Raw genomic sequence first — 17,210 nt, 5'->3', positions numbered from 1 at the left:
GACTGGGGCCGGTATAGAACAATGAGCTGAGGAGCTGACAGGTGAATAGATGTTTAGATACGGACAGCTGACCTCAGATTTGTGGAAGGCAGATGATGGGAAGCTGGCTATGAGAACCCAGGAATAGCCATGTCTGGAACGTAAAGGAGGAGTTTGAGTCTGAAACAGGGGCAGTATTACAGGCTGTGTCGGACATAACATTCCTCAGATCATGTCAGAGTACTCACTGATTCACTGGGACAACAGTTGTACTGTACAGGAAAAGGCTTTGTGGGCCAAACAGAAACTTTCCTTTTCCTAAGTACTTAGATTCTCTGTAAAATAAAAAGCAATAGAATTTGATGTATATGCATTCCCAGGATGAGAGCTAGCTCAAATGAATCATAAACACCAGCATGGACCTGTTGGACCAAATGACCTGTTTCTCTGCTGTATATCTGATATAATCTTATGCAAGGTCCTTGAGCAGTGCTAAGAAATACTGTTTCCATGTGTAGTGATTGACCAAAAAAACAAAGAAAATTACAGTACAGGAACAGGCCCTTTGGCGCTCCAAGCCTGCGCCGATCCAGATCCACTATCTAAACCTGTCGCCAATTTTCCAAGGGTCTGTATCCCTCTGCTCCCTGCCCATTCATGTATCTGTTTAGATACACCTTAAATGATGCTATCTTGCCCGCCTCTCCCATCTCTGCTGGCAACACTTTCCAGGCACCCACCACCCTCTGCATCGAGTACTTTCCACGCATATCTCCCTTAAACTTATCCCCTCTCATCTTGAACTCATGACCCCTAGTAATTGAGTCCTCCACTCTGGGAAAAAGCTTCTTGCTATCCACCTTGTCTATACCTCTCATGGTTTTGTAGACCTCAATCAAGTCCCCCCCAACTTCTGTCTTTCTATAAGCTTACAGAAGAATTTTTATTTAGACTAAAGCATTAACATGTTTAAAAAGTGTCCTAAACATCAGTGCACATTACCAACTTCAGGCATAGAAGAAGAAAAGTTTAAATGGAATCATCTCATACTAAAGGAGAAAGTGAGGACTGCAGATGCTGGAGATCAGAGCTGAAAATGTGTTGCTGGAAAAGTGCAGCAGGTCAGGCAGCATCCAAGGAACAGGAGAATCGACGTTTCGGGTACGAGCCCTTCTTCAGGATTATGAGTCTGACCAGGGAGTGGACCAAGTTCACAACTGAATCTCGTAGATAATTGTGAGAGATCCAATTGATAGGATTGCTGATTATTAACCATGACTACTGATGTTTACTTTGAATTTGTGAGCAACAGCCTGAGGGCATCTTATTCTCACTGAATGCAGAGGACCTGGAATTGAGGAAGTACTCAGTCCCACAGCACACAACACACTGTGTTACACAGAAAGCAGACAAGCCTACACAAACCTTCAGTGCCTTGTCACTATTGGCAAAGTTATTGATGATGGAGAGAGCATCCTGGAATCTGGAGTCTCCAGTTAGAACCACGTCAGCTATCAACCGGCTCACTGCGATTATAATCTGAAATGCAAAAAGGAAGCAATTCATTCATGTATAGAATCGACCACGGATTCAGAAAGATTAAAGAACATCTCTCTCCAGCTGAAATCCATTGGAAGTTGCTGCTGATATCCCATCCAGCCTGGAAATCTGCTGTCATGTCTGACTGCACCCATTGAACAGTTCTTTCTGCTGTTGTCCCATTGTACCCTCTCAAAGCAATCTGAGCAAATGGCACGTTATTTCCTGGAGCTCTTTTTGTTCCTCAATCTCAACTACCTCTTCACTTGTCTTGTGGGCCGTTGGATGAGACCAGACAGATTGAGATGAGCTAAGGATAGGTCAGGTGGCACTGCGTTATCCCATTAACAGTGTCCAATGTTAAATTAGTGAGACCCCAGACTAAGATCACGAACCACACATAGACCCCTCAGTTGATTGGGGGGAGCATGGCTTATACTGATGGGTCAATCCTCTGGCTCCCAGGAAGCTGGCAGATCCCAGCTACCTCAATGACATATAAGGGTGAGCGAGTTGGTTTTAGTGACGTAAATCTGAGGTTGTGGCACCCAGGCATCAATGTCCGAGTGCCTGAGCTCCACAAGCGTCAACTGCACCAAGCACTCATTGTACCCAGGAAAATCATAGGGTGTGGGTGGGAGAAAGAGCATGGTCAGGCCAGAGAGAGCAAGGCACTAAAAGAAGGTCTTTGAGGAGAAAGTGAGGACTGCAGATGCTGGAGATCAGAGCTGAAAATGTGTTGCTGGAAAAGCGCAGCAGGTCAGGCAGCATCCAAGGAACAGGAGAATCGACGTTTCGGGCATCAGCCCTTCTTCAGGAAGGGCTCCTGAAGAAGGGCTGATGCCCGAAACGTCGATTCTCCTGTTCCTTGGATGCTGCCTGACCTGCTGCGCTTTTCCAGCAACACATTTTCAGCACTAAAAGAAGGAGCCTGGGAAGAGCACGAGGGAGGAGAGTGAGCAGGATAGAGACAGAGTGGATAACTGCAAGAGATTGTCAGAGGGCAAAGGTGGGCTAGAGGTCTGTAACTGGCTTCTTTGCTAACAACACCCCAAGAACTACAATGGTCCAAGAAGGTAGCTCACCACCCTTTTCTTTCAAGAGCTAGCCTGGCGAGTGACATCCTGACAACAGATTTAAGAAAAAACATGACAAAGTGGCTGGGTTCAGCCTGGTGCGAATGAACACTGTCAGCGTCAGGATGGTGGGCTGGAAAGCCAGCATGGAAGTCATTTTGGAGCTGTCGCTTGGCAATTTAGTGATTGCTGTACTGTACTTATCAGTATCTGGAAAGAACAAACTTGTATTTATGAGGTGCTTTACATAGCTTACAACACGACAGCCAATAAAGCAATTACTGGGTGGCGGGGGTGGGGGGGGGGGGGGGGGGGGGGTTGCGTAGCAGTTATAGCACAGGAAATGCTGGAACCAACCTGTGTTGCAGTCGGCTCCCTCAAACAACATTTTGTTCATGATTGTGTGATCTGCTTCTAGATTTCAGCAAGATCAGAAATAGAACATAGAACATAGAAGAATACAGCGCAGTACAGGCCCTTTGGCCCTCGATGTTGCGCCGATCCAAGCCCACCTAACCTACACTAGCCCACTATCCTCCATATGCCTATCCAATGCCCATTTAAATGCCCATAAAGAGGGAGAGTCCACCACTGCTACTGGCAGGGCATTCCACGAACTCACGACTTGCTGAGTAAAGAATCTACCCCTAACATCTGTCCTATACCTACCACCCCTTAATTTAAAGCTATGCCCCCTCGTAATAGCTGACTCCATACGTGGAAAAAGGTTATCATGGTCAACCCTATCTAAACCCCTAATCATCTTGGACACCTCTATCAAGTCACCTCTAAACCTTCTTTTCTCCAATGAAAACAGCCCCAACTGCCTCAGCCTTTCCTCATGACTCCAAAATAATGTCATGGGATCTCCCCTGTCTAGCCAAGGACATCTCTTTCAAAAGGAAGCACCTCAGGCAGGACAGCGATCCCTTGGTACTGCACTGGTGGGGCAGCTTGGGATCTGCAGTATAATGTTCAGGAAGTGGATTTGAACCGACAACATTTTGACATAGAGTGACCCACTGCAGCCCGAGTGGATCTTGAGAATCAGAACTGATCAGATTAGTCCACAAAGCAAACAACTCTTTTCACAATGTGGTCAGCTGTTAACAGCTAACCCGAGAATGCAACTTTAAAAAAAAAGGTTTTGTGATTTACATATGAAAGAAGTGAAACTATCACTGTATTCTAACAGATGAAAGGCTTAACAGACAATCAATTTTTCAATGTATAATTTCAGTTACATGACACTGTAAATTTTTGCTATAAATTCTGTTATGATCGAGCCCTCCACTATCACCTGATGAAGGAGCGTCGCTCCGAAAGCTAGTGTGCTTCCAATTAAACCTGTTGGACTATAACCTGGTGTTGTGTGATTTTTAACTTTGTACACCCCAGTCCAACACCGGCATCTCCAAATCTGTACTGGGAACATTTTCACCCAATCCTGTTTATTGAATATGTAAACAAACGTTGACCACGTCACCGAACAGGGCCAGTCAGCTTCATAGAATCCCTACAGTGTGAAAACAAGCCCTTCGGCCCAACAAGTCCACATTGATCCTCCGAAGAGTAACTTACCCAAAAACCACTCCCCTACATTTGCCCCTAACCTACAAATCCCTGATACACTGTGAGCAATATAACATGGCCAATTCACCTCATCTGCACATCTTTGAACTGTGGGAGGAAACCAGAGCACCCGGAGGAACAGACACGGGGAGAACATGCAGACTCCACACGGACCAGGCGCTGGAATTGATTCTGGGTCCCTGGCACTATGAGGCAACTGGCTTGGGTTAGATTTAACAGAGGCAGGAAAGGTGGTTGTGTTTACCTGGTGAGGGCTGACACCACTGCATTCAGTAGCACCACATTCATTCTGAGAGGATGCTTCAAAAGCAGATCATGGGCTGGGGGGAGTTTTGTAACTTGAAATTCGGACCTGTGCTGGAGCAAGAGTTCAACTGTGGGTTTGCGGAACAGGGGAGGGACTGACCTGAAGGTGGGTTCTCAGAAAGGTCCTCTTCTTCGTGTACTCAAAATTGTTCCTCATCAGCAAGTAAAGGAGGGCAGAGGCCTCACTGCGAGTGGAGGTGAGCTTGGAGGTGCAACCTTTCAGGATCTCGTAGCAGAAGGTGGAGCAGATACTGTCGCGCCCTTTAAAAAATGTCGCTGGGAACTGGAGGCGGAGAAAGAGAGAGAGAGAGAGAGAAAGGAGAGAAAAAAAAAATCAGACCAGAACTCATCATAGACACACTTCAATACATTCAAAATTGGGTTGTCAACTCTCTGTGGAGATTCTAAAAAAAAATTAACATGAAATCACTGTTGCCTGTGAAACTCCAGAGGGAAAAAAAACTGTCTGGGTATGAAATGTAATTGAGCTTGTATTTTCTTTAATTTGTTCTTCACAATAACATTGGCAGTATTGAGAAAAGGAACAAACAATGATGGTTCATCCTATCGAGTAACTGGGAGTGTTGGGAGATGTATCCGGACAACTGCCCAACTGTCAGAGTGTGGGGTGGAATGCTTTGAGGTGAAGGGATATGGAACATCACTTTCTGAAATAAGCTCAAACAGGGCTGGCAAATTCACCGAGCCAATTTGCAGCTTGGGAGCAAAGGAATACAGTACTTCAGCTCCAATCCGGCTCATTCTTCTGCCTCACAAATGGACTTAATGTTTCAAGTGCCATGACCCTTGGCATTAATTCTGTTTTCCTCTCCACTGATGCAGCCAGAGCTGTTGCGGTTTCTCCAGCAATGACTGTGTTTGTTTCAGACTTGCAGCATCCACAGTTCTTGGTTATATTTGATTGCTCCTCTGCTTGATTTAGGAGCCGAGAAGTCTTCCAAAGAGTTCAACATTTGCCTGTTTAGTGACATCGAGGGAAGGGACAGTTTCGTCTATTTGTTCACATCCAGGGTCCAAGGATTCCTCAACAATCTTTCTGGGAGCACACTGTAGGAATCTCCACAAGAGGAATTGGCATACTCCCAATTCCTCTGCCTCTGCTCCAAGAAGGACCAATTCCTCCACAGAACATCCCAGACGGCTTCCTTCTTCAAGGACCACAACTGCCCCTCCCCTCCTGTGCACCTCCTCCAGTTCCCGCACCTCCGTCCTAGAATCCCACCCCTCTAATTGCAACAAGGACAGAACCCCCGATCCTCTTCTTCCACTCCACTAACCTCTGGATATATTGCACCGTCCTCTGCCACATCTACAAACAGACCCCACCACTACAGATATCTGTCCCTCCCCAACCCTATCTATGTTCTGCAGTGACAATTTCCTCGGCAACTCCTTCATTAGGTCCATGTTACCACCCGCTGCACCCCCATCAACTCACCCACCACTCCCAGCACCTGCCCTTGCCACCACAAGAGGTGTAAAACCGACATCCATACCTCCCCACCCCACCATCCACCCCACCTATCCAGGGCCCCAAAGAATTCTTCCACATCCAGAGATTTTCCTGCACACTCAAACACCTCATCTACTGTGTATGTTGCTTTCGATGTGGTCTCCTCTACACTGGGGAGATGGGATTTGCGGAACATTTCAGAGAACATCTCTGAGACACACGCACTAAACAACCCCATCGCTCTGTGGCTGAACACTTTAATTCCCCCTCCCATTCCGCCAAGGACATGTAAGTCCTGGGCCTCCTCCACTGCCAAACTCTAGCCACCCAACACCTGAAGAAAGAATGCCTCATCTTCTGCTTCGGCACACTGGATCAATGTTGATTTCACCAGTTTCCTCATCTCTCCTCCCTCCACCTTATCCCAGATCTAACCCTCCAACTCAGCACCATCCTCTTGAACGGTCATACCTGTCCACCTTCCTTCCCACCTGTCCGCTCCACCCTCCTCTCTGACCTATCACCATCACCCCCACCTTTATCCACCTATCGCATTTCCAGCTACCTTCTCCATAGCCCCACCCCCCTCCCAATTATCTCTCACAGCTCCTTTGGACCTCCCTATATTCCTGATGAAGAATGCTTGAAACATCAACACTCCTGCTCCTCGGATGCTGCCTGACCGGCTGTGCTTTTCCAGCGCCACAGACGTTTTCACTCTGATCTCCAGCATCTGCAGTCCTCACTTCCTCCACAAGAAGAATCTTGTAATAAATCTCACTTTGTTCCACTGGGTGATTCAGATCCTACTATCTCCCCTTGACGCTCCAAGGCTTTATATTCATGAGCCCTCCCCCACCATCATTTGTCCAGAAACTGAACTGCACCAACCAAACACAAACTGCAAATGTGATAACAGACCAGGGGTTGAGAATTCTGAATGAGTAACTCATCCCCGACTCCCCCAAAAGTCTCTCCATAACCAGTAAGGGACAAATCGAAAGTCCGATGGTTTCCATTTATCAGGGTAAGGTTCAACACCATCCAGGACACAGCAACTGCTTGTTGGCATCCCTTCAACATTCAATCCCTTCACCAATATTCAGTGCCAGCAGTGTGTGCCATCCATTAGATGCATAGCACCAACAACAGATTGTTCACTGTCTGACAAAGGGAAATTCTAGCTTTGTCTAATTGATTTCTGTTGCACCTTGTTGATCTTTGAGTGAATGCTCATGCATTTATTTGAACAAGGCCAAAGGGTACAAATTGTTCAACCGCTCCGTTAAATTGCAAATGAATTGAACCTCAGTTGAACCGACCTACCTTTATCCTACATCTTATGATTCCTTCCCCCAAGAAACAAAAGTAATCACCTCCAATCCCAAAAGTTTCAACTGACCACCAGCATTCCCACCAGGTTCGAGGGAAAGTTTAGATAAAAATGTGAATTTTAATTTCCTACTTAAAAAGCCTAGTTATAATATTGAGAGTATATTCTCCTGTTCTGGGGTCCTCTACCAGAGAGAATAGCTTTCTTTGTCTATTGTACTCAAACCTTTTAACATCGCAATTATGTAATCATTAATTGTGCCATTGATAGAAGGAGAATCAAGGAGGCAAAAGTTCTGCTAAAGAAGACTAATATAGTTGAACTTTAAACTTGGTATCATTTGCGACTCTCATTAGTACTGGAGGATGTCTTCACATAATATGTCCAACTTCCATATGACTAGATGGAACAAGGGTGTAAGTCAGTACCTTGCTGATGAAAGCTCGTAAAGATGCAAACGCATGCTTCATGGCTGTTTCCGACTGACCATTGGTTAGCAAGAGAAGAATATCGAATGCCTTCTTCATCAGAGGGTTCTGCCCATCATTTTCTTGAAGCTGGTGCTGAAGGAGTAACAGATTTCAAAACAATGGATACATTTGCAACAATCAGCCAACCCATTCCCTCCAGCGAGTCAAATAATGTACAAAGACAAAGCAACATCACGGATTATCCATGACATAGTAAAGACATGATTCGGAGTTGAAAGAAGCTTCTATAGTAATGAGAAAGCAACCTAGCTCTGACCTTGAAATTCTGAATGAACAACGACACTGTGTCCAAGACCGAGAGAGACACCTCAGTGGCCAAGTTACCTTCCAGCAAGGACTGGTGACTGATGTCAGCTTCTCCGGTTCCAAAATCTGTGGAACGACACAGGGGGACAAGAAAGCACTTCAAATCCAAAGGAATGTTCTCCCAACTACCTTAAAATAATGCTTGACTCAGGGCGAATTTAAGTCAAGAGCTTAGTTGTCATAAATTGATAGCTTCACCATATTAGCTCCATATATGCTTGCAGTCAATTTCATAATTAGCTGGCTTTTAACAATCTGTGCTCACACGCCATTAATAAACCTGAATAATAGTGTCCTTTCTCATACCAAAAATAATCTGCAAATTAACAAACTCAAAATTTCACTGGTTGTACAATCATACTGAAGGCTCCCCCACCACAACTGGACCCACGTGCCACCACCACCTTCCACTCACATTCTCGTGTGGGTGCTTGACAGAGCGGAACACGTGGAGCATTCAAGACAATTTTGGAACCCAGGAATGAGCTGAGCTTTTTTTTTTGGAGGTATCCAGCAAAACACCAGTAGCAGTCTCACTCAAGAATGAGGTGTGGACTTGGCGGGGAAAAGCTGGCAGTACCCTGGTGTGTAGATTAGAGTGGTGCTGGAAAAGCACAGTCGGTCAGGCAGCATCCGAGGAGCAGGAAAATCGACGTTTCGGGCAAAAGCCCTTCATCTGTCCTGATGAAGGGTTTTTGCCTGAAACATCGATTTTCCTGTCCTCGGATGCTGCCTGACCGACTGTGCTTTTCCAGCACCATTCTAATCTAGACTCTGATTTCCAGCATCTGCAGTCCTCACATTTGCCTAATACCCTGGTGTGGCCTCCTTGCAGCATAAACATGAACAAGCCAGTGGCAGGGGCCCTCATGAATAGCCAATCTCTTGTGCCAAAATAGTGTTATTGGCAGAATTCCAGTCTGCCAGACTTGATATCAGTGCGATTTCAGTCTTTAAGCCAATCATTGAAAGAGCAGGAGCTCAAATGTATTTAACTGCCGAAAGATTGTAGGATCTCAGGAGCAAAAAGGAACAATGATAATGGACAGTAAAAGAATTAGACAGATTTTCTCAACCAATATTTAGGACATGAAAGATGTGCCAGTTAGGATAAAAAATAAACTGCAATTTATGCCAAGTTAAAAATATCTGTCACTCAGATATTAGGATTAAAGATCTGAATCTTGAATTGTGTCAGTCTCCTAGAAGAGATGGTTATTTCAGCAGAGTTACTGTGTTGCCATGCTCCATATCAGCAGGTAAGTGAGATCACACTGACAAAGGAGGACTTCAGCAATAGCTCACGGATACATGGATTAGTTTTTCTCAAGGATACTGACTGCCTGATTGTTGGGTTTCATTCAAAGTATTTGGTGCCAATTTTTTTCCCCACTTTGAAGGTTTCTTGGATCACCACTCTCCTTTGCTGTAAAATGTGTTTAATTTTAAGGTACATAGAAACCACTTAACAACGCCATGCTGAATGTACTGTACACGTACTTTGCTAGAACAAGTGAGCATTCAACAGAGTCAAGATCTTTTAGTCGAAGGGTCCCGTCCCATCCCGCCCCGTCCCATCCCAGATCCACTTTTACATCTCCCTATTTAAAATACATGTTACTTTTATTCCAATTGGTCCATCCATCGCTCCCATCTGCCCCAACCTCCTCCTCCCTGGTTTGGTCCAGACGCTGCTCAATGTCAGAAAATGAAATTGACATTGGCTGTCAATTAAAGTGCTGATTTTCCATGTGACACTATGAACATTTCCTAAAGACTGCACTTCTGAAGGCATGTCTATAACTGATGAAGAGCAATCAACAATAAGGGGTGACACAGTGGCTCAGTGATTAGCACTGCTGCCTCACAGTGCCAGGGACCTGGGTTCAATTCCAGCCTTGGGCATCTGCCTGTGTGGAGCTTGCACATTCTCTCCATGTTTGCATGGGTTTCTTTCAGGTGCTGTGGTTTCCTCTCACAATCCAAGGATATGCAGCTTAGGTGAACTGGCCATGCTAAATTGACCATAGTGTTCAGGGTTGTGTAGGTTAGGTGCATTAGTTAGGGGTAAACATTGGGTAGGGGAATTACTCTTCGGAATGTCGGTGTAGGCTTGTTGGGCCAACTTGTTTCCACACTGGAGGGATTCTATGACAATGGCAGGAGAACATGTAACATCAAGAGAAGCCCCGAAAACAACATTTTCATGAAACAACCTGCAACCAATTTGCATCTGTCTGTCAATTTACTTAAGACATAAGATGATGTTTGTGCACGTGTGTGGACATGCACCAATGAAAGAGACAGTATATGTGAGAGTTTGCGTGTGTACAACAGTGTATGTAAGAACCTGCATGTGTTTGCTTGCATATGTCTGTATTTGCGTGTTGGCGTGTGCACGTGAGTGTGTATATGAAAGTGCTTGCACGCGCACACTTGTGAGTGCTCATGTAAGAGCACACAATGTGCACGCGTGCAGGACGTGTGCACATGTACGTGAGTGTGTGTGTGCATATATCAGTCTGTCTGCCAACACTTACTGTGGTTAAGTGTGAATGAGCTGTCCACATGGCCAATCTGCTGAAGTCGGGAGTGCATTCCTCCTGCTCGGCTCCGAATAGCGGGCATAGTCTGGGACCTCCTCTCACTCACAGACTGCTTGGAGCCTGATCCTTCTTGAATCCTTAGATGAAAAATGTAATTAAAAGCTTCTCCATCATTGAGCTCAAAATATCTACTTCAAAAATGTAACAAATCCTTAAAGCATAAAATACATATTGCATGTGCAGCATGGTGGTTCAGCAGTTAGCACTGTTGCCTCACAGCGCCAGGGACTCGTTTCGATTCCATCCTTTGGGCAACTGTCTGTATGGAGTTGGAACTTTCTCCCTGTGTCTGCGCGGGTTTCCTCTGGTTGCTCCAGCTTCGTCTCTCAGTCCAAAGATGTGCAGGTTAGATGGATTGTTCTAAAGCTAAATTGTCCCATTAGGCCGAGAGATATGTAAGCTAGGTGGATTAGCCGTGGAAAATGCAGGGTTACAGGGAAATGGTAGGAGGGTTCAGCAGGTCAACGTGGACTTGATGGGCCGAATGGCCTGCTTTCACACTACAGGGATTCTATGTCCAATTAGAGACAGCGATTTTACATGTTAAACCACTCAAGCTAAAACTGAACAGGGTAAAACTAAATGTATTGGAAAGAGATGGAGAACTGCAAATCAGCACTGAAATCCATTCACACGAGCTTTATGGGCTTTCAGTCAAATGTGGCTTGGAGAAGTCAGCAGCATTAAAGAATGATAAAACTTGGAGACTGCACCTTTCCCGACCTCAGGATGCCCAGAATTCCCTTCCGGTTTATGAAGTATTTCTGACATATGGTGGGACCTTTTCCATCCATGCGATGGAGCCAAGGTGGAGGTGGTCAGTACAAGCTGATAGTTTGTCAGGGCAGAGGGGCTGATGTTGGGGTTTGATTTTAGCCCAGGGGTTCACAGCAGTGTTGAAAGGGAAGGGGGTGGTATCAATCCACGGGGAAGCATTTATAATAGCAATGAGAACTTTTTCTTATTCTTCCATAGAATGTGGTTATCTCCAGCAGGGCCAGAATTTATTGCCCATACTTCAACTGCCCTGGATCTGAGTGGCGTGCTTGTCATTGTAGAGGACAGTTAAGGATCAGCTCATTGGGCTGGATCTGGAGTTATATGTAAACTAGATAAGGAAAGCACATCTCCTTCCTGAAAGGATATTAGCAATGGCCCTTCTTGAAGGGCCTGAGTGAAAGAGGTGGATGTTTAGAGTAATTAACGACCATGGCATGGTCACCATTACAGAGACCAGGTTTAGATTCAGACTTTATGAACTGAATATAAATTCCATGAGATTCTGTAGCAGGATTTGAACCTGTGTCCCCAGAACATTAAACTGGGCCTCCACAGATTGGTCCAGACACATTACCACCAGGTCATTGTGTGTCCCAAATGGAAAGGAAATTAATGGCTGACATTTCAATGGAAATAAGGTCACAGGAGAAGGAAGGGGGAAATCGCGTGAACTCTGGGATGGAATGTAGGCAGGGGAAGCAAGAGAAGTCAGAGGTTCAGTGTAAGGTTTGTTCTTAAATCTGTTGGTGTTCATGATCTTCTCATGGTATTTACGGGAGGTAAGGGTGTGGGGGATGGTGAGACAGTGTTAAGGAATAATCAATCATCACAGCTCTCTACAATGAGCCAACGGTCAGGGTAATTGCATTGGACGTGTGTCCTCGCAAGGTCTGGTGACGTACTGCAAATCCAACCAAATGTCAGGCCTCAACTGGGTAAAGGAAATGGACAACTGTATCAGAGTGGGGGAGAGAGAGGGATTTGGGAGGGCAGGGAAGGGAGAGGGAGGGCAATTATGTTAAGGATGGCAAAGGTGGAGGTGAAACAGTAGGTGGGGACAAAGTGCAAGTGGGGAATGGAAGACCAAATCTGCTGCTAGCTTGAAAGCTCAGACAGTAATGAGGAAGGCAGAGTATCACCCTGGGGTGGACATTGAAAGAGGTGTCAGGTGTCATGGATGATGAGGGACACAAAAACAGTGGGACAAGACCCTGGCTGTGATCTGGCCCACTAGAACAGAGGCCTTGGGTGTGTAGCCATTATCAATAGTCGAAGTGTTTATGTGGAAGGACAGGTTTAGGGATAATTATTTTCTTTTATCAGCATCTATCAAAACAACCACACGTTAGAATTTGGCAGTATGTTTGAATCATATTCAATAATTGAGAGGTGTAACAAGCCAACACTTTTTTTTTAGCATTAATTTGATCAAACACTGAAACGAACAAACCATTGACAATCTTGTTTAATCAGTTTGCCTTATCTCACAATGTACCCTACCTCGCAATGTATCGTCTGCCCATGTATCGGAACTGGTGGAGACACACCCTGGGAGGAGAGAACAGGCAAAGTCATACTTCCTGGTTTAATTTGGTCACACCTAACATGCTACTTTACTGTACCACTTACACAGAGAGTTTAAGGGTTCATATGTTGCAGAAAAAAATGGAACTTGTTACTCCAAAAATGTCGTTGCTCGAGTCTTCTCAACAATTTGTAACTTTCACAGTGGCACACCTTGGAAACTTATGGATCTCAAGAGGCCTGACATGAAATAATAGGGAAGTAATAATCCTGCTGCTCATTAAAGGGACGTATAGGAACTAGCAGGAAATCTGAACACACAGTGGTCAATGTAGGAACAGGGTGAGTCAGTGCAGGACACACTGGAGGGTGCCATGACTATGGCAGACTAAGACAGACATCTGCCCACATTGTACTTCAATCCAAATCTGGGGGGGGGGGGGGGGGTGGGGGGGGGGGAAAGACTTAGAGTGGAGGTGGAGTCTGTTTTTGAGTTGGGAATCATAGCATTGAGGTTCCGACTCAGAAGTAATCCAATTTATGTGAGTGAGCGCCTTCCATACACGCACGCTGCCCTACCGAGCTCTCTGTCTCACTTGGAACATTGAAATGAGACCAGCTTTTTCGAACAGTACTTACTCCAAAATTGTAAGGTAGTCCAACAGTTCTTGAGAGGACATTTTATTCCAATACGCCAATAACGCATCTTCAAATAAAACAAAGGGAGGTTCACAACTCATTGAAATCTGATACAGGGTGCTGCATTTTTCATAGAGATGTAAGATTATGGTACCAGCAGTAATATTATAGGAATGGGGTTCAGATCAAGTACAATTATAAACCATAATGATGTCTGCAATGCCTCCACTTTAATTCATTCATTGATGACATTAATGTAAACCTCATGTATATTTCTGGACCAATGTTTTTCATGGATTCAGTCGCAGGGTCATCACGGATATGGCTGCTATATGTTGCTCATCTTTAATTTCCTTCAAATAGCCAGTTAAGCCATTTCTGGGGGAAGTTAACAGTTATTCGCAGCGGGGAGGGATTCTAGTTACATAATGGCTGCACCAGCACAAACAGCGCACTCTCCTTCCCTTCCCTAGCTTTGATCTCTAGTTTCCCTCAGTTCTTATGCCACATATCTGCTTTCTCCTCAAGCAAATCCAACAGTTCTCTGAGTACTCCCAGTTTGAGCTCCAGTAGATGTGGCCTGATGTTGGAGATTGGGGGCAGCCTGGTGGAAGAGCTCTGAAAGTGCACATGACTTGTCGAAATAAGTCCAACATCGGACCCTAGTTCATAAGCGACTGAGTACCAAAATCACCAATAGCAGTGCTTTCAATGTGAGTCAGGTATCCTGAAGCACATGAAAATGAGAACATAGCAACAGCCTACATTCTTACACCGTCCTTTTGCCTTTCAAAAACTCTGTAATTTAGTCTTTGATGTTAACATTTTCTGCTTTAATCTCAGGAATACAGGAATACACTCCACAGTTCATAAGCCCCTGAAAAGTTTCTGAAACTTTCCGTGCTAACCCTCAGGTCAATGACATTTTGTTCTGAACCACTATTGCACCAGGGGCTGTCTACATCTGTCGCTTCACAAGTGGAAGACAGTTTCAGAAAATTCCACACTTCAATGGCAACGAAAACAGCTCCACATGTGCACTCAAATACAAGCTCAAAACTGCAGATGCTGGAAATCTGAACTAAAAACTGCTGGTGAAACTCAACGGGTTCATCAGGACTGAAGAGAGTCCTTGGATTCGAAACACTAACTCTGCTCCTCTCTCTCCACAGATGCTGCCAGACCTACTAAGTTTCTCCAGGAATTTCTGTATTCATTCTACATACTTGTCTCTTCCTAGCAGGCCACAGCCTTGTGAATCTGGACTGCCTCATCTTTCACCTGAGTTTAAAACAATGCATCCAACTGTCATTCCAATGGTTTCTGTCACCTTACAAATGTTAGGTGCAACTTTTACTATCTTGTGAACTGAAAGGGCCCAGTCTCTTTGCTGTTGCATATCCCACATCCTCTCCCTCATTTCTGCTTAACATTTTATTAAAGCTAAAATGTATTACTTCACACTGAATTCCAGTTATTGCAATGTGGTTGACTCTTAACTGCCCGCTGGGCAATGTTTCAGTTTCATTTTCCCCCCCCTTACAGCAGTTTTTACAATCAGTCACGGGAGAACTCTGTGCCTGGTGGCTTTACTGACTTTTAATTCTTGTCACTGATCAAGCTTTGCCTCTTGATTGAAGCCAACCACATTTCCAGCAGCAGACAAAACACACTCTCACTCGTGTGAACAATCAAGGACTTAAACTGCATTCCCAAGTGGGAAGAGCAATCGGGGTGAGAAAAAAAATCACAACGTAAAATGGCACTCTCTTTAAAAATACTCTATCTTAAGCTATTTTGCATTGTGGTTCTTATCCACCTCCGTCACTGTCAGAGTTTGTAAATTGTGTGTAATTTTCCATTCCAGCATTGCATTTTTGGATTCTACGAATTCAAATTGTTACATTGAAAGTTCATAGCTTAGCCTGGTTAACTGTTTAGATGATCATATTCTAACCTCCTGTGTTTCCCATCAATGTTCCATAGTATACTAGTGAACTGAGCTTCCATCCAATTACTGAAAAATCACAGTTGGTGAGAGCACTGTTTATTCCAGGAGGCAGCTGGCCATTGAATTGACGTGCTGTCTCCATGGAATTCAGCTTTTGGACGCCCCCTGGTGTCCAGAGCATGGAGGCTAGAACAGATAACAGCAGGCCTGTTCATAATGCGTTTCATCCAGGGTGGCCCTTTGGAGAGCATAGGTGACCCTGTGGCTATGGTCCCACGGCCACGTGGACGTTGAGGTCAGGAATCTTTTCTTTGGGGGTGGGGTTGGGGGGGGGGTAGCAGGAGGGAGTGAGTGGTGGTTTGCAGAGAGCCATTGGGACTGCTAACTGGAGAACATTATGAATTGAATGTGCTGTAACTGTCGAGACTGTCAAGACCTGTCAACAAATACTGACTCATCTAGAATGTTAACAAGTGTAAACCTGTTGAGGTCTGTCAAGAACTGTCAACAACTTTCAAAATGTGTTTTTATGAGTAAAAGCGCTCATCTCAATAGACCGTAATCTGCAATATTGAAATCTAAGGATCAGGACTTTGCTTTCATCCAATGTGCAAGGATACCTGTGGATAATGAATGAACTAGCATGGGTGAAACTAGGCCTTCACATTAGCATAGCCTATGAAGGGCCTGAGAGGTGGGTAGACGTTACCATGAAGGCATGGGTTGACCATGAAGAGTGTATGGTGCAGGGAGAGTGAGAGGTTTGGAGGAATGTTTTGGCTTTTCTCCTTTGGAGTGGTAAGGTACCTCTTTAGATCTGGTCGTGCAATGGCTCTGGCGGTGGCAGGGGTATCTTTGGGCTTGTTGAATACATGTTATGAAAAGTGCATAACCTCACTGGCAAAGCTGTCAACAAACAGTGTTAACAAACAAACTATGGAATTAAAAAAAGGATCACGGATTTCAGAGCTCTTGTTCAAACTAGGGCATTATAGGATTTGTGACACAATCCTGATTTCCCAAGATGGCTTTCACAATGTGGTGCTTACATTCTATTATCTAGTACCAACCTTCTGCCTTTTCCCCATATCCCTGCAAACTATTTCTACCCAACTAATCATCCAATGACTGTCTTGAATGCTTAAATTAAACCTGCTTCCACCACATTTCCAGGTAGTAGATTCCATATATTAATTATTCACTGAGTGACAAAGGTTTTTCTTGTATTGTTTTGTTTGCACATCACTTCAAATCTATGCCCTGTCGTTCTCGTTTCTTTTCCAAGCAAAAGTCAGTTTACCTTATCTTGTCATCGATCATGATTTTGAAAACTGCAATTAAATCTCCTCTCACCCTCTTCTCTCTAAGAAGATAGCCCTAATTTCTTCAATTGAAGTTTCTCATTCCTGGAACATTGCTTGCAAATCACTTCTGCACACACAACGCAGCCACATCTTTCCTATAATGTGGTTTCCACCACTGTACACAATACTCCTGCTAAAAAGAACACTATGCTTTGTTAACTACTCTCTCCACCTGTCCTACTACTTTCAATGATGTAGGCACATACACACCAAGGTCTCTTTGCTTCTGTAGATGCTTTAGAATTGTAC

At 44.7% G+C, this 17,210-nt stretch overlaps 1 protein-coding gene across 2 annotated transcripts in view; it reads right to left on the bottom strand.

The window, feature by feature from the left end:
- Positions 1 to 17,210, bottom strand: part of LOC140495758 (dedicator of cytokinesis protein 11-like) — a 286,052-nt gene that overhangs the window by 75,856 nt on the left and 192,986 nt on the right. For both annotated transcript variants that reach the window (XM_072594834.1, XM_072594833.1), the window contains exons 36-42: positions 13,647 to 13,713; positions 12,984 to 13,031; positions 10,638 to 10,780; positions 8,048 to 8,163; positions 7,729 to 7,863; positions 4,594 to 4,776; positions 1,405 to 1,518 (exon numbers count right to left, since the gene is read on the bottom strand). In XM_072594834.1, the coding sequence (XP_072450935.1) occupies positions 1,405 to 1,518; positions 4,594 to 4,776; positions 7,729 to 7,863; positions 8,048 to 8,163; positions 10,638 to 10,780; positions 12,984 to 13,031; positions 13,647 to 13,713 (806 nt within the window). The remainder of the gene's footprint in view (positions 1 to 1,404; positions 1,519 to 4,593; positions 4,777 to 7,728; positions 7,864 to 8,047; positions 8,164 to 10,637; positions 10,781 to 12,983; positions 13,032 to 13,646; positions 13,714 to 17,210) is intronic.

This window comes from Chiloscyllium punctatum, chromosome 25 (assembly GCF_047496795.1).
Source record: "Chiloscyllium punctatum isolate Juve2018m chromosome 25, sChiPun1.3, whole genome shotgun sequence".
NCBI classification, from domain to species: Eukaryota; Metazoa; Chordata; class Chondrichthyes; order Orectolobiformes; family Hemiscylliidae; genus Chiloscyllium; species Chiloscyllium punctatum.
This window is presented reverse-complemented; position numbering and strand designations above follow the sequence as displayed.